Raw genomic sequence first — 19,301 nt, forward strand, 5'->3', positions numbered from 1 at the left:
ACAACTGTAAGCGAACGCTATTTCGTATAATTTGTACAGCCGAAGGAACCGCTTAAGCAGGCCGCGCACTAAGTCGGCATAGAGCGATCAACTCGGCTAAGAGCAATCGGCAGATTTTGCTATACATGGAAATAAATGAGCCACCGCGCACCGCCTAAGAACGTCGACTGTCGAACGTTCTTAGGCGGTGCGCGGTGGCTTATTTATTTCCATGTATAGCAAAATCTGCCGATTGCTCTTAGCCGAGCCGATCGCTCTATGCCGATTCAGTGCGTGGCCTGCTTTACGAGCTGTTCGTATCGTCGCGTCGAGATTGAATGAATGACTTGTTTCTAGGGATAAGGAACGTGAGGAGAAACACAATGTAATCAATTTTTATTTTATAGTTAATAAACAAATAATTCCTGTCTTTATTTACATTTAGAACGTGACCGAGATAAAATTACAAATTAAATGAATCATTTACATTAAGCTGGATTTATAGTTTGACGTAGCGCAGACGTAGACGCACTGAAAAAGTTCAACACCGAATTTTGTGTACTCTTGTTTATAAATGAACGTAAGCGCATGACGGAACGTAAGAGAAACGTAACGGAACGGAAGAGTTCGCCAACTTTCATCTTTTACAGTGCGTTTCTTGCGTCTGGCCAATCAAAAGGAAGAATTTTGTTCTGTCACCCAAAGTGGACCCGCCCTCATCCATTTTGTAAAGTTGTTTATCAACATATTCGAATTTTGTTAAATTATTTGTTACAATGGATGCTAAGTTATTAATTGAATAAAAATATATCATAGAGTAATTTCAATATTTCAGATAAACATGAGTTGTTTATTAGCCTAATTCGGGGCTATACACACATATTCGATAGGTTTATAATAAATCCAATAAACATTTTAAAGACCAGGAAATGAAAGAAAATAGTTTGAAATCCCACGGCACCAAGGAGCATACCTTCGTGTATTTTCTAATACATGTAACACACAAAACGGATAAATAGGTATTATAATAAATAATAGTATAAATAAATAAACACAAAGTTTGTTTACGGTTTGTATAATTTATAGGCTGTGTTGACATGTTGTTGAATTAAGTCACTGTTTCTACCGTATCTACTCATGCGCAAAAAATCCACTACCGTCCACTACGTTGATTTATAAATTGACATAATATTTTCTTACGTTTCCAGTCCGTTTCTTACGTCTCCGTCTAACGGCCTTTTAAATATCCCGTCTACATACGAGCTCACAGCGTATTTGATCCTATTTAAACTCATTTTACAAAATGACGTACATTCGCCATTTTGCAGATGTACGAATAAAACATAAAAACAATTTACATATTCCTTAATTAAGTTGTTTTAAAATTTATGATGTTTTATACTTCAATAAATAGTTGGGGTGGAGGTTGAACTTAAGACGCAGCATTTGCTTAAGCACCACCCTCCTCTAAGCATATCATTCTGTACAACTTATAGTACCTATGTATAGTGCTGCCAGCAAACTAAGAGAGTCATTAATATTCAGCTCAGCTGGATACTGTTACTGGAAATGTGTATTTAAATAAACAAAGGATCAGTTTATAAAACAGGTAGATCCTTTGTTGATAGAATTTCACACTTTGAAGAATAGCACCGGGCTGAGCTGAACATTAATGACTCTCTTACGTTTGCTGGCAGCTCTTTATATAGCGGTTTAGTGAGGCGAAGGACTAGTGAAGAGTAACACGACTCTTTTTTTGCTAATTAATCGAGACGGTACTGCAAGTACCACATTGATGTTATGTGTTAACTGTTTTATCAAAAATGATGTTTATGCTCAAGGGAGCTTTTAATATTCGAGTTCATGCAATTAATAAGTCCTAAATGTACGTGCTAGTAACATCTTGTAGATAAATTTTGATGAATTGCTTCAAAGTTATCTATAATTGTGATGGCGATTTTTTTTTCATTTTGAACTATTATATAAGGAAAATGCGTATTTACATTCAAATAAAATAAAACAAGTAAAGGACAACCAAAAATTCAATTCTTTAAGAATAAATTATACATCAATATAGTAAAAAATGACACATTGCCTCACTAGGTGAGCGCTAAATACAATATTTTATATTATTCGATTGTATATTTTACGTTTTCAGGCTATTACACAGTTTTTCCGACAAATAATAAATAATCGATAAGGATATTTTAAAACTTTTGCAGTATTTTAACTGAAGTAGCGATTGGTTGGTTTAAACTAACAATGACGTATATGCTGTAAACATTTCAAAATAGTGCAATAAACATTTAAGATCAAATACTTTTTAATATGAAGTTTTTAATCATTTGTAAAAGTCAGAATCTACTCCCTTTTCGCCATCGAATCCCTCGACGAACTGTTGTAATCAAGCAGTTAGGGTAAGGACATAGCGAAGATACATGGATATGCGCGGTGTAGGCAGGCCCACCGAGAGGGGGGTACAGCCGGTACATTTTACCGGGCCCGGCGTCGACCAGACCAAAGACGTAATTTTTCCCGTTTTTTTTTGCTCCTCACTTTATGTGCATAATGCGTTTAGTTAATACTCAGCTGTATTTAATATGACCTTTACCCCTATTTTGAAATATAGTGCTTAGTATTGAGGCGACTGATAATTTTGAGCCCGACGCAATATTTCGCTGTGAAATATTTAATTTTGTCATAGATTGTATAATAAGCAACTTAACCCGAAGATTCAATGCGGCAATTGAAATTCATTCGTTATTTAACATTTTATGGACATTCTGAGATGAAGATAATATTAAGATTGAGATTAAAATTAATATTAAGAATATTAAGAAAAGAAAAAATTATATATTGCGCGAGTTTTATAAAGAAGACGATAGAGCGATATACAAGGAGAATATTTATGAATCTCAACTTTCTCCACTAAATTTACTTAAAAAAATTAAACATCCTAAATTGGAATCATTATTTCCTAACGTCGCGTCGTTATAGCGTTAAGAATATTTTGCACATTACGGGTGGTAGTCGCAAAAGGGAAAATATCCTTTAGTTTTCTTTCTCGCATAAAAAATGCTATGAGATCTACAATGAAATAGGATCGGTTAACTGGCCTACCAACTTTGTGCATTGAGAATGATTTGGTAAAATCATGCGATTTTTCGAAAATTATAGACATCTTTGCCAATCAAAAAAATCGAAAAGTACTGGTATGTATTCCAAATATTTTCACTAGTAATACGTGGTATTCAGTAAGAAAATTCCACACCAAATTTGCATTTGAAAATCCAAAGCTGCATGAACAGATTAATAGCGCGCCATAGCTTTGTCAGCAATTATTTAGGCTTTCAAATTCGTAATGTTGTTCTGAAGCTATTTCCTTGTGGCATTTTTATAATTACGTATTTTTTATGGGAAATAAGCCACAATTTTACTAAAAAATGAATTTATTAACGTTTCGAAGCCCAAATCGGGTTTCATTGTCAAAATACAAAATACTATTAAAATAAAACAAACATGTTGTTGCTAAGTAAAAAAATTCTTCTAATAATTTATTTAATCTGACTCATTTATATTGGCAATTCAGACGTATATTATACACTTTAAAGTAGAAGACTTTAAAATGATATCGCCAATATTTATGAGTTGCGTTCCTGGGACGACTTTACTAAAAGATAGTTCATTCGATTACATGAAATCAATCCCAACTCAAGAATATCCGTCGCAAAAAAATCATAGCATGTGATCTGTCTTTAAAATATTTTAGTATTACTTATTGTATATCTAGTAATATTAATATTATTTATAATTTAAACATATTAAAGTCAGAATTTGGTATTAGTTTTTTGAAGGTAGATTAAATGTAAGACCAAATACTTACGATGTCGGGATAGTATCACGAGGTTTTTTCCTGGTTTTCCCTCGCGATTTACTATGGAATCTCTAACGCGAGAATTTTACTGTCATCGTTGCATTTGGTTGTCTTTTTAAAGACAGATCACATGCTATGATTTTTTTGCGACGGATATTCTTGAGTTGGGATTGATTTCATGTAATCGAATGAACTATCTTTTAGTAAAGTCGTCCCAGGAACGCAACTCATAAATATTGGCGATATCATTTTAAAGTCTTCTACTTTAAAATGTATAATATACGTCTGAATTGCCAATATAAATGAGTCAGATTAAATAAATTATTAGAAGAATTTTTTTACTTAGCAACAACATGTTTGTTTTATTTTAATAGTATTTTGTATTTTGACAACGAAACCCGATTTGGGCTTCGAAACGTTAATAAATTCATTTTTTAGTAAAATTGTGGCTTATTTCCCATAAAAAATACGTAATTTCAAATTCGTAATTTCTACTCATTGTAGTTGCATGGGAATACCATTTCAAGATAGAAAATAGTATATTCTTCAATTTTACATAAGTTTTGAGTAACTACAAGTGATAGAAAATGAATCAAAACTAAATTATGTAAACAAATAAAAACCAGTCTGTCAAAAATGTTCTGTTATTGTAAACGTCAAAAAATTTCCACTATAATTCGCTGTTGGGTACCCCACGAGCAAAAAATTTCCGATAAAATACCTCCGTTGCCATGGTGATCTGTCAAAATAACGTATTTTGATTGGTTCAAAATTACAGGTGTGGAATTTTCACTATTATAAAAATATACTCAAAATTTAATAAAAGTTATATTTGAAATGTTTATTATTATTTATTATTATTTTATGTATTTCTATAAAAATTAAACAATTTCTTCGCTCTTCACTTTTTGCCGGGGCCCGCTCTTCCCTTTTTACCGGGGCCCGCTCATCTCTCTCGGCGGCCCTGGGTGTAGGTCGCGGCCTCGATCGAGGTTTACATCGATGACGGGCAGAAGATACCGCAGATATCTTCCTTTCAGTGATATTTGCGGTTTTTAAGGTGATTGGCACGTGTCCCGGGAAAGTTAGCTTTTGTACATTATAAAATTATGTACATGAGCAATAGTAGTGACGACAGTGATTGCGTGTCTTCAAGGGAAAAGTGGTGGATCATTTGCAATTATTCAAATCGCCAGTTTTCGGCTCATCCTATAAATAAAAAAAGGCAGGATTTATCTAGGAGAATACCATCACCAATTTACTGAGCTTAAGAAGCACCACTTTGACAGATTTTATATTATGAGAACGAGTCTGGATACATTTCAGTATATTTATGAGAAAATAGAAACGAAAATTGAACGTTTCAATTATAATAACTATCAGGTAGCTTGAAAATCACCAAGACACTTAAAATTTACTGCGCGATCAACAGCTCGATCGCGATGTAAAACAAGCTATTTTGTTCTGGCATCGACATCGCTTAAACCGCAGTGATAGGTCGCGAGGGTGAACGGGTGACACATCCTTGGTATGTGCGATCTCATAAGGAAATGAAGGTTTGTTTTGAAATCGATGTAGCGACCAATACCGCGCACCTCCATGTATCTTCGGTATGTCCGTACCCTTAGAAGCAGAAGTGCTAAAACTATATGGTTTGACTTATGTCTTATCATATCTTAAACTTTCCAATATACTGTTTACAAGATTGATACTTTTAAAACATTTTTTTATACATTTCCTATTGAGTTCCACAATAGTTTAAATTATATTAATCACTATAAGTCCAGCAACTAAAAAATAGAATTGAGTCATAAGCGTGATCACTTGTAGTCCAAGAGGCAGCGCTGAAAAATCTCTTTGAATTTACTAAAGCTAGATTTTTCACAGTTGATTACTGTGATTGTGTAGATAAATATACTGCGGTCGGTCAAGCGAAACGTAGAACAGGGGTTACTGAGAGGGTATCAAAGTTGCTTTCCTACGAAGGTAATTTTTTCCATTTACTAAGACTGAAAATCAGTACACACATTCTAAATTAAATATAAATAAAAGTTATTATAGTCGGTCAGCTGTATGACGGGACAGAGCCGGTCGGTTGGGCCCAGTGAATGTACAGGATTATTCACTATATTTTGACCCCCCTTGTAAACTGCTTTATTTACAGAATTAGAAAAAAATGTAAAATACAAAAGTTATTCGATTTTTAAATTATGATTTTTTGACATATATATCGTACTATTGACGTCATCCATTTGGACGTGATGACGTAATCGACTATTCCCTATTCAGTAATATATACATTAACATGATTAATTATACAGGGTGTCCAAAAAATTTGTTTTAATTAAATTAATTGTTAAATTATTAATTCAAATTTTTTTGGACACCCTGTATAAATAATTATCTTAACGAACGTTTATAGTACTGCATAGATAATTGAATAACCTTTCTGTAAATAAAGCAGTTTACAAGGGGGTCAAAATATAGTGAATAACCCTGTACATTCATTGGGGCCAACCGGCCGCTCTGTCCCGTCATAAAGCTGACCGACTATAATAACTTTTATTTATATTCAATTTATAATGTGTGTACTGATTTTCAGCCTTAGTAAATGGAAAAAATTACCTTCGTAGGAAAGCAACTTTGATACCCTCTCAGTAACCCCTGTTCTACGTTTCGCTTGACCGACCGCAGTATGTTTCCTACACAATCACAGTAATCAATCGGTATATGAATAGAGGAGGGGGAAGCTGTAGCACTTCACTAACGCGCGAGCTAGTGCGTATTTGTAGTGGATTAGGATGTGTACGAACTTGATAGAAAAATTTGGTCAGGACATGACTTCTCCTGACTGCAGAGAAAATCAAGGCTTGCTTGAGGCAGAGTTGCGTCCCTTTAGCAGAGCTGTCTTCTACCGGATTCGTATGCTACCTTGAGCTAAGAAAAGAGGTGTGACAGATGCCATAGAAAGAATTATGACCCTAAAGTGGAACTGGGCTGGACAAATAGCTAGAATGTCGGATAACAGATGGACACAGCAAATAATACACTGGAGACCAAGACAAGAAACATATCGAAGTAGAGGTCTGAGGACATAGAACGGATTGACAAAAATTGGATGCAAACAGCACAAATCAAAAATACATGGAAGACTGATGGACACCTATATCCAGCAGTGGATAGATTTGGGTTGAACAACGACTCTCTATTTAGAAGTCTGTATCGAAAAATGTTCATACATCAAGGAAAACGGATGGGAATAAATTATAGAGATCAGATGAAAAAATATAAATAATACCAACTTATTCCATTAAACTTTTATTTTTCTGCATAAGTCGTATAATATGTTCATATCCAAGAAAAACGACCCCAAACGCATGAACACCATGTGGTAATCTTTTCGGTGGTATATTAATTGATCTAAGGAATGTAAAACATTGGTAGAGATAGTAGATGTCTATCTGGCGTGGACTGGCGTGTCCTAGTCCAGTGAATAAGTTCGAAATTAAGATAGTTTGAGTGTAATTATTTGAACTCTCATTTTCTTGACTAAGAATAGATTATACTGGTGCAATTACTAGTTTTTAATCATGTTCGTTATTTCTTCTCACTCTTCGATGTCGTTAGACGTAAAAAGAACATTTTTGAGGCGATTTGACAACCCATGTCATAGTCCATTCTTATAGTATCATTAGTATCCATATGTATCCCATCAATATACTGATGGTATAACTGACCCATATGAATATGATGGTACAACTGACCCATTTGAATATGATATGTCAATCCATTTCTGCCGAAATCTATTTTGCATTTTGCCAATATGTATGCTGAATAACTGACAAGCAACATAAATTTTTTAAATTATTTGGTCACCACAGTCAAAATGTCATTTCGTATTATTTATATCAAGTCAATTGTAATTGCTAGCCTAGAATACTTATGGAATAGTTATATACAATATTTTTATTTAACTGTTTAATACTTCCCATATTTATATTTATACACAACTGTTGTGACATTTTAAATGTTGTTTACATCCCTACGGTTTAAACTAAATATCACTTAACTTTAAAAAATCTAGATAAAATCCTTAGAAAAGAAATATTAAGCAATTTATTTATATATTATTATTATACAGTACCACAATTTACATAGCCACTTTAACTTCAGTTGGAAAATGCTTTATTGATATATCTTAAAATATCCTCATCAATAAATCAAGAAAAATATAATCTGAGTATTAGCCTATTCTGAAAGTTTCATGCGCTTTCTTACGAAAGGTAGAACGAGTGTTGACCTTCTGAAGCTGCTAATTTTAATTTCTCTCTCATCACTTCAATACTTGTATAATCCGGTAATTTGAGGTAGTTCACGCATGTCATCACAGATGGTAGGAAATCGTCGGGGTTCATATTACCTTCTAGAGTCTTCCTTACTACAGTCAGCGGAGGAGATAATGCCTTAAAACCTGAAAAAAGAAAGTTGCAATTTTTATCCTGTGTTATATTATATAAGACAAACAAAATTGTACGAAATAAAAGGAAGATAATTATACCAAATTATACTTTAACTAAATTAATTTTTTTAGATCTCGAGAAAAGTTGCATAGAATTTCACAAGTGTTACAACAAGAGAAATTCCTCAAACTACCACAATAAAGAAAAAATCGTGCATGCATAACCAACGAGCTTATAGATATGACGGAGGGGAGACGAAAGTTCAAAGATCAGGACACGACATTATGCAAAAGGATAGGATGCATTCCATCTCAAATCACTCAGGCAAAATCTTTTGGATCTCCGATTTTTCTAAAACTTGGTGTATAGCTTCTGCGGGACGTAAAAATAAGATATTTAAGGTCAAAAAGTCTTCTTCGTCTTATTTTCTCAAAATGTTATTTTATGCGATTTTACAGTGATTTGGTGTTTATTTAAACAAATTTTCATGTTCAATCGTAAAGTATCAATGGAAAACATAATATTTTAATAGAAGGAACTCAAAAACGTCATATATGGCATTATATATTTTGATTCAAATAGTTATTTATGAAACAGAACGTAAAGTATGCTTTTTGCGAACGCACGCGATGTTTAGAGCACGAGCGACAGCGTAGCGAGTGCTATACATCGCGTAAGTTCGCAAAAAGTACTTCACGCACAGTTTCATACAATATTTTATCTACGATAAACAAATAAAAAAAATGTAATTCTTCGTCACTGGAATTCATTCCTATTCTACAATTTTTAGAACTTTTGACATTTAAAAATTCTAACTTCTTTCAAACCACAAAACTGTCAAACCTTTTGTTGTAATTTATTGCTCACATGTCATCATGGCAACGCAAAAGTTAAGGATATTTGATTATATGACAGTGTGCCAAAAAACAGTGCGAAAAAGTAAATCCCATTTAAAATGTATTGTTACTACACGCACACTTTAAATCCTTCACGCACTGCTATCTATAATGACAGTTTTCACATACTAAAAACTTATGCATAATATGAGATAGGGTAGATAAACAAAATTTTGATAAAATTTTTATAGTGTAGAAAACGTTAAAATACCGTTTTTTACATTTTCCTCCATTCCCAAAATATTTGGCTGAAAATTTGCCCACATATAGCCAAAATATAGGACTTTAAGCGGTTAGAAGGATTTGAACTATATTACAATACCAAAAAAGTTACATGCAGTAATATCAGACTTAAAAATATATTAGTCCAGTCTGGATAGCATTTGACCTTGCATGCCGAGCTGCCCAAAATTTTATTTTTCTAATCTTTAGGGGAGTCAATAGTAGCCTAAATTTAAAATCGCGAATGAATTCCTCCGTTACGTTAGCCGCCATCTTGATTTTAAAGGAGAACCGTTTTTGCTCAATATCTCCGCCATTTTTAACTTTTCGACAAAAATGGTATGAACTAAAATTGTTCCAAATAAATCGTATTTACAATTATTACAATTTCTTTTAAACAATTTTTGTCGTGAGGTCAATATTTTCTGAGTTAATTCTACTAAAAAACTGTATTTTAAAGTTTTCTACGCTATAAAATTTGATCAAAAACTTGTTTTTAATCAAAATACATACATTGTTATAATGCCATATAATGACCTCTTTGAGTCCCTTCTATTAAAATATCATGTTTTCCATTAATACTTTACGATAAAAAATGCAAATTTGTTTAAATAAATACCAGCTCACTGTAAAATCGCTTAGAATAACATTTTGAGAAAAAGAAGAAGAAGAAGGATACAATTCGACCTTAAATATTTTATTTCTAGATCCCGCAGATGCTATATACCAATTTTCAGACAAATCGGATGTCCAAAAGTTTTTTTGATCCAAAATTGAGTGATTTGAAATGGAATCACCCATAGATAAAGAGGGCAAAAAAGCAATCTGAATAGCTAAGGTTATAGGACTAAGAAAACAATATGCGGAAATACGGCTATTGCAACATAAACACGATTCAATCTATAAGCATAAAAATGTTAAAGAAGCTGCAGGTTTGTACAAGCCTACAAGAGTTAAGTGTTTGATGGCAGGTATCCAGGGCAAACCACTATGAAGTGTGGAAGAAAAACTAGACACTTGGAGAAATATATGGAAATAACGTTTGCAGATGAAAGCCAAAATACCATTGAAGACACGAAATGCAAAACAGGACGCTCGATTACAATTGAAGAAGTCACAGCAGTTATTTCAAAAACTAAAGATGGTAAAGCTGTAGGGCCTTAAAAATTTTGTGCAGAATTTCTAAAACTCATGGATGAATAGGGAATAAAATGGATAAATATATTTAACAAAATATATGGAAGCAATCTCCATAAATAGAAGAGTGAGACACGGATGCATTTGTCCCCGGTGCTATTTAATATGTACTCTAAACATACCTTTGAGCAAACACGGGGATAACTATTGGGACCGTGCAAGTTCGGCAAAGCGACCCCTATTTCTACGCTCTATACTAAAATTCGCACTTTTAATTATATTGGCCAATTATATTAGTCCTGGTTACTGGATAATTGTCAAGGCCATAGTCCAAAAAAATAATAAGAAGAAAAAATAAGATTCAGGTTACGTTATGAAAACGTCAACAATTGTATGTAGTAAATAAAATTAGTTATTAAAATGCAGTACTGCAAGCAAAATAAAATTAATTAAATTTACCTTTATATAATAATTGCATATCATATCAATATTGTGGAGCAATATATAATTTTTCTGCTTCATTGACAGAAGGTATGAAATATACGTCAATTTGACAATTTCAATTGACAATATGAATTATTTAAGATAGTTGCAATATTTCTCCGCGACTCGCGTAGGGTCGTTTCTCGTTTCCCCTTCCAAGTACTTGCACACCGCGAATAGGAACCCATCTAAACAGAGTGCGTCTTAACAACATTCGCATATTCCCACGACGTAGCAGTTTTTGCCGATAGATTATGATGTAGATGGTTTGTAAAGAATAATGTCGAGCGTATCAATTATAAGTAGAGAACCTGGACTTGATCTTAATAATAAAAAAAGAATGCACAATGCACAGTAGTCAGTAAGCGTCAAATATTAAATACACGGCTTTTGGTTAATTAACAACCAATTGACAGTGTGGACAGTTACACATACCTTGGTACCAACATAAAAAGCTAATGGGACCACTCTACTGAAATAAAAGAACGCGAAGGAAAAAAAAAAACAAGAACAGCATTCGTGTAACGATGAAGTCTCGATTTGATGACTCTTTCAGAAGTCACCATTTACCACTTAGCACCAAATCTCTGTCATCCGATATATTTTCTACTTTATTATACGGAGTAGAGGCCTGGACACTTTCTGAAACTTCTTAACTAAAGTTCGAGGCCTTTGAGGCCTGCAGTTCTGTTACAGACGTACCTTAAGAATTTTATGGTTGGATCGTATGACTAATGTTGACGTCCTACGTAGAATGAGTAAGGAATGTGAGGTTATTAACACAATCAAAGAACTCAAACTAGAACATGGAAAATGAATTGATATTAGACCTGGATCCCGCTTACCACAAAAAAGTTGATTAATAGCAAGCTGAAAATTTGTTAATAGCTTAACAGTGTCTAGTAGGACGAACTTTGATGTATGGGAACACTGGAAAAGGGGAAGTTTTAATTGTGGAACAGGTTAAAAATTTGAAACGTCAGACTACGAAAACGGTCCATGTATTTTGTCGGACAGAACTTCCAATTGATTTGTTACCCTTTCGTTAAACTCTCATGCAAAAATCAATTATGAAACAATAAATGGGGGATTAGGCTTTGGAACTAGAAATGAAGCTGAAGATGATATGCTTGAATTAGCAACAGCATTAGATATGGCGATTGTTAACACATTCTTTGAAAAGAGAGAAACTCAACTTATTACCTACAAAAGTGGACAACATCTATCCCAAATAGACTACTTCATGATAAGGAAAGAAGACATACGTGAATGCAAGGACTGCAAGGTAATAGTTGGTGAGACAGTAAGCCAACAACATAAGCTGCTTGTTCTGGACATCGAAGTAAAAAGCGAAATTAAACAAAAATATCGGAGAGGACCACAAAAAATCAAGTGCTGGATGCTAAGAGATGAGAAAGGAGGTCTATTCAGGGAAAGAATAGTAGAAAAAATATGTTGGAACATGAAAGGAAGCCCTAACACAATCTGGAGAAAAATGGCCAATATTATTAGAGAGACTGCTATTGAAATACTTGGGAAAACGTCAGGAAAGAAGTTTGAGGATAATGAGACTTGGTGGTGGTCAAATGAAGTACAAGGAAAAATAAAAGGGAAGGGAAATTATATAAAAAGTGGCAAGAAACCAGATCGGACATAGATCTTCAAAGCTATATGGTCGCCAAAAAGGAAGCGAAAGTAGCAGTAGCAAAAGCTAAAGCAGAAGCGTATTCAAACCTAAACGACCAACTTGATACCAGGGAAGGCGAAGCAAAGACATATAAAATAGCCAAACAGAGAGCAAAGAAAGCAAGAGATTTTAATCAGATTAGATGTATCCGAGATGAAAATAATAAAATACTAATTCACGAAAAGGATGTCAAAAAGATACGGAGAAAGTATTTTGACAGTTTATTTAATGAAGAACTTGACAGACAGCATGTGGAGTTAACGGAGACAGTAACAGCAATGGTTACCAGAATAACAAACGAGAAGTGGCTCAAGCGCTTCAAAAAATAAAGAAAGGAAAAGCAGTCGGACCAGATGATATTTCTGGGGAAGTATGGAGAGCATTGGGAGAGACAGGAATAAGTTGGCTAGCAGGTCTATTTAATATAATTATGGAAGTTGGACAAATGCCAGACGAATGGAGAAGCAGTATATTAGTACCTGTCTACAAAAACAAGGGAGACATACAACAATGTACAAACTTCAGGGCTATAAAACTACTTAGCCACACCATGAAAATATGGAAGAGAGTAATTGATAGACGGATACGTGAAGAAAACAAAATATCCGATAATCAATTTTTCTTTATGCATGGCAGATCAACAACAGATGCAATTTTCATTGTAAGGCAACTGATGGAAAAATACAGGAATAAAGAGACCATCGCTCATATGGTATTCATTGATCTTGGTATTCATTGGTGGGCACTCAATAAGAAAGGAGTCCCTGGTGAATATGTAAAGATTGTGAGAGATATGTATGAGGGAGTAACGACTAGTGTTAGGACAGGTGTGGAAGAGACTGACAAATTTCAGGTGAAAGTAGGATTGCACCAAGGCTCACTGCTTAGTCCTTATTTATTCTCATTAGTTTTGGACCAGATAACAGCGAAACTACAGGGTAGCATTCCATGGTGCCTAATGTATGCTGATGATGTAGTGTTAATAATAAATAGTGAAAGAGACTTAGAACAAAAACTGGAACAGTGGAGACAAGCTCTGGAGGAAAATGGTTTAAAATTTAGTAGTACAAAAACAGAGTATTTGGAATGTTCATTTAAAGATGGAGTTACTACAAATACAATGGTATCTTTGGATGGTGACATGACTGTGAAAAGCAATAGTTTTAAGTACCTAGGATCGGTATTACAGAGTAATGGAGAAATAGATGGAGATGCATGCAGTAGAATTAGGGCTGGATGAATGAAGTGGAAAAAAGCGAGTGGTGTGTTGTGTGACAGAAAAATTCCAATGAAGCTGAAGGGAAAATTCTATAAAACAGCCAAAGACCGGCTATGATGTACGGAACTGAATGTTGGGCAGTGAAAAATAAAGAGGAACAACGAATGCATGTGGCGGAAATAAGAATGCTTAGATGGATGAGTGGAGTGACAAAGAAGGATAAAATTAGAAATGAGTATATTAGGGGAAGTCTAGATGTGGCATTAATTGATCCCAAAATAAGAGAGCATAGGTTAAGATGGTTTGGTTATGTTCAACGTCGAGACGTTAATCACCCAATACAAAGAATAGCTGAAGTGCAGATTCCTGGAAGGAGTAGGAGAGGAAGACCAAAGTGAACCTGGGGGGAGACGATAAGGCAGGACATGTTGGTAAAGAGGATTAACATTGATATGACCCAAGATAGAATTGTGTGGAGAAATGCAATTAGGGAAGCCGACCCCGCTAGGGATAAGGCAAAGAGAATGATGATGAGGTACTCTAAACTGTAATTAGGTTTTGTTTCGATGGCACAAACAAATAAATCTTTTCCTTTTACATAGAATCATAAAATAAAAACGAGAGCTATTTTATAGATTAGAGAGCTATTAAATTTAACAATTCTGATTTTATTTTTATTATGTGTAAACTTACCTCCAACCGGGAGTCTTGGACTGCCAGTCAAAAACTGTACAAACATTCTCTGCTCTTCTCTATCATATGAACTAAGCACATCAAACAGGAATCTTATCGCTCTAGAATCCGCTGTATAACCATGATCAGGTCTACAACACTCCATCAATGTTTTCACGTCCCAACCAAGGATATAATCTTTCGGACTTCCACAGAATACAGACTCTAATTCTTCAGGTAGGAACACCTTCAAATTATGAAGGGGAAATACCGATTCGAAGCCTTCCCTGAGCGATTCCATTTGACGTGAAACGCCTTCGTGAAGTAACCAATGAGACATTAGTTTTACATATAGGTGGAGATTGTGGATTGTTACGTGTGTAGATTTTCCCCCTTTCATTAATTCTATATTATAACCAGGTACCACAAAGTCTATGCCGAGATCATCTATGGAGCAACCATCGAATTCCAGTTTCTCGATCTAAAATAAAAGTAATTGTAACTGCAATGTTATATTTTTTAGTAATTTTTTTTATGTTGCTTATTTAATGCTACAATCTAGGCAAAGACCAATCAGTAACTTTTTTATAAATCCTAACTTACTGTCTAATTAAATTGTAACGGTGCGTCCCGTTACTCGAGTATTCTTAAAATTCTCTAATTATTTTTTATAATTATTTTCCCTTAATATCTTTTAAATACTCTAATTTTCTCGTAATTAAATATTTACGTGACGTCACACTTCGGTGTACGGAACGTACAATGCCACCTAGTTAGAAACATTATTTCGTGTTCTGAGAGAATTTGACGTTTACCTTGTCGCAGAAGCGCATTTCGCTCGTCACTCGACTCGTGAGCCCGGAATAGGTCAGTTGTAGTACCCAAAATGGCGGGTTGATAATTTCAAGTAAAAGGCTTTTAGATAACGCCTTCAGTTCAGTAGAGAGGAAAATACCAATTGTTTTCTGGAGTAAGGATTGAAGTACCTCGATGGAACCTCAATAAGATAAACCCGGTAAATACCTAAATCCATATATTTTTTGACATAAAAAGGTTAATGACCTGGCATGTTACATTATTTTTACATAATATAATAAAATATTGCTTCCAATTCAATTTTCCTAGTAAATTTATTAGTTGAATTTAGTATCTTTTAATCGGTTATACTGAAGTCAAAAGTTCCTTTTGAATTCTTCCAACATCATTAATAAGTATCCTATAATTATTTTAAAGAAATCATATCTATTCTGTATTTAAATTCCAAACTTATGTGTCTGTAATTTGAAATTGTCACATACATTTTTGTCAAGGTCAAGACTATTTAAAATAATGAGAGATCTTTTTTGTGGGATTAATGGTCCTTTTTACAATTACTATCTATACTAAAAACACTTCCCTAGTTTCTCTTTTTTCTCCTTTGACTTTTTTCTAGACTTTTACATTGAACCTAAGACTGGAAAAATATTTGTTTTAGCCTTTTGAGGAAATAATATAACACAACATGGAAGTCATAGCTATTCCGACTACGGTCAGCCAACCTAGGAGCAAGCTTCTATCTGCTTCACCTGTGCTTGCAGGAAGCATGGTTTGGCACCATCCTAGTGCTCATTTTCTGGGAATCTTTTGGTTAGTCGTTCGAGGAATGGGTTTGTTTGGGAACACTCAGTTTTGTGACTGAGTAACTATTGTGTTTTATATCTCAGATATTAATATGTTTATTAATTACTTTTTTTAAGATTTAGCTTACTTTTTTATATAACATATTGAGATAGTTCGTCCGCTATAACTTTTCCCATGCGTCACGATTCAATTTCAAACAAATTACATAAGTCAAAACATAAAGTGAAATGTACGCCGATGTGTGTATTCTCCTTTTCATGAACATTTTTCAGTGCGTCACAAATTATAGAAAAAAAGGTAAGTCCGTGATAATACACATTTATGACATTTATTCTAACGTGACATTTTAGTTAAATCTGACAGTTGTCAAATTTTATTTTCAATTTGGAATAAAACCAAATCAATTGTGTCTATTGCATTTATAAAATGGTATTTTCTTTCATTTGTATAGTCTTATAAATTGTACAGATTATATTGATAATAGTATTATTTTATTTAATAAATAATTCTATTTTTGATTATGGCGCCATCTATCGACAACTAGAATAATCACCAAACTAGAATAATTACCAAAGTATTCACAGACGTGCCTTTTTTTCTGTCACATACAATTTAATGCGTTAGAGAGAAATCGAAAAACTGTGACGCACTGAAAGATGATCATGAGAAAAAGAATAGTATATAGTATACAGTATACAAAATGTATATACACATCGGCGTACGTTTTACTTTATGTTTTGACTTAATTTGTTTGAAAATGAATCGTGACGCATGGGAAAAGTTATAGCGGACGAACAATATATTAGCGTATTAAGTTCCCAAACTTATGTAAACGGTACGTTGCATGGTGCACAAGGTAATAAGCCCAGAAAATTAGGTTTTTATACTTTATTATTGATTTGATTGGTTTCGGTTATTCGTGTTAATTTATTATGTATTATTAATTGCTTGTTTCCCAGATATTTTGTCGTTCATTTGCTTTTCTTTATTTGTTCGGTCAATTTGTCGTTTGTATATTATATTTCTTCGCTTCAATTCCTTTAACGTTAACTATGTTTAATTCATTTTATTGTATTTCCCTTAGTCGGGCTTGTGCCTGCTTATTTATATTACTATTCATATTTGTCCGTTTTTAATTTAGTTGTACGTAGCAAGTGTACTATAATCATTTGGTAAACGTAGTCTCATGTGAGTTGTACCTTACATTATGTAAGTAAGAGATATTTTAATTTTGTAACCTGTAACATTATTGTGACATTACAGTATATTATATATGTTAAATTATAACTTTTGTCATGTTAGAGTTACATACTATTCATTTTGTTAACTCAGATATTGTGAAAATCTAAGAAGTTATAAGTATTTAATAACTTTTGTTTATTTGGTATATCATTTATTATTATTATTATTATTCCTCATATTTATATTTACTGAGTTAATATATTTGACAGCAGTATAAGATACCTGGGAGAGTGATCGAAGATCATTTCCCGGTGCCCATGATTTGATTGGTTTTATTCAATTTGTTCTTCTTTAGTAATTATTCTCCTTTATTCATTTTCAGTACATTATTCTTATTTTAATATTTCCATTCTTAGTCATCATCACTATCTATTTTGAGCTACTGTCTTTACAGGCATGCAAATTGGCTGTATCCATCCTTGAGTGTCAAGTTGTCGTTCTCTTGCATATATCGCTAGCCTAACTCCATTCAGTTTGTATATGTCCATTCATACTTCTATTACCAGTTCATCCCACTTTTTCATCTTAACATTTTCCCTTTACAAATACTACTGCAAAAATAGTATTTTGTTACATCAGCTTCTCCAACGAGAAGCTATTATTTTCATTTTTTGTTCCATTAGTTACATCTAGTTTTTTCTTTTTCTACTTCTGTTGGAGTTGATCTTTCTAATTCTCAATCACTTTACACATACTCCAACAGAAGTTCTCTTTTTTTGTTACAAAATCTAAAAATCACCCAGTGGTGTATTCTTAGCTTGTTCTAATTTTTAAAGCACTTTTTTCATGTGCACCAATCACAATAATAGCCTTATCAATTAACTCGCACTATGTACTACCCTAACTCATATGGCTTTGTTCTCTTCAGTCTTCATTTTTGGCTAGAGTTATCTAGAAGCAGAATGGCCTCGACTTTTGGTACTGTGAAAGCCTTTTTTCGTGCCTGCATGCGATTTTTTGTATTTCTTCATCAACACACCCCACCCCCAGGTCTCTGTTGATATCTTGGTTGCGATATCATTAACAATGCATCTAGATACTTTATTTTGGAAAGTCTAGATTATTTTAATAGTAGTATTTTTGGTACAACGTACAACCCCACAGTTGGATGTCATATGTCCACTTAGGTTTTAGAATCTGAATTGACAGGGCGTGTCTTTTCAGAAGCTAATACATCTTTTTGAATCTGATACCCAATTCTTCCCGTTTTTTATTTATGTGTGCTTTTCAGTTCAGCTTTGCATCTAGCGTTAAACCTAGATATTTGGCTGTATTTTTACTATCATTAGTTATCTCTCTGAGGGAGGAATTTATAGTTTCATCTTTGGAATTATAGGCTGGTGTGTGAGATTATTCAAAATTTTTTAATAACGAGAGTACTACTGTCAGTATACAGAACTAATTAAGATAATAAAATTATAATTTAGTAAAGAAACATTTTTACCTCACTCATTCTCTCATCTTGTGTATAATCCATATTAGCTAAAATCTCATCTCTCTCCTTAACGATAAAGTGCATTTTACGTAGTGTTCTGTGCAGTTCCGGATTGACGTGCCGGAGATCTGAGAGTGTCAAGCAGCTTTCTTGACCCAGAAGCCATCGATAAAATGCGACAGAAAATGGAAGATCCAACTAAAAATAACAAAATAGTTGATGAATCGGTTGCATACATATGTGAGTGCCTGCAAACAAGGTAAAGAAATAAATATAAGACTTACAATCAATTTATGGTACCTTAAAAAACGCTCAATTATACTAGGCTCTTGTTGAGTCATCAGCTTTATTACACATTGAAAATTGTGGAATCCC

General features: G+C 33.6%; 1 protein-coding gene across 4 annotated transcripts in view; it reads right to left on the reverse strand.

Moving 5' to 3' along the window:
* Window positions 1-7,955: 7,955 nt before the first annotated feature.
* Window positions 7,956-19,301, reverse strand: part of LOC114348372 (E3 ubiquitin-protein ligase TRIP12) — a 249,767-nt gene continuing 238,421 nt past the window's right edge. For all 4 annotated transcript variants that reach the window (XM_028298962.2, XM_050643127.1, XM_028298954.2 and 1 more), the window contains 3 exons: window positions 18,936-19,124; window positions 14,651-15,110; window positions 7,956-8,324 (listed from right to left, as the gene is read on the reverse strand). In XM_028298962.2, coding sequence (XP_028154763.1) covers window positions 8,128-8,324; window positions 14,651-15,110; window positions 18,936-19,124 — 846 coding nt within the window. In that variant the 3' untranslated portion in view covers window positions 7,956-8,127. The remainder of the gene's footprint in view (window positions 8,325-14,650; window positions 15,111-18,935; window positions 19,125-19,301) is intronic.

This window comes from Diabrotica virgifera, chromosome 2 (assembly GCF_917563875.1).
Source record: "Diabrotica virgifera virgifera chromosome 2, PGI_DIABVI_V3a".
Taxonomy (NCBI): Eukaryota; Metazoa; Arthropoda; class Insecta; order Coleoptera; family Chrysomelidae; genus Diabrotica; species Diabrotica virgifera.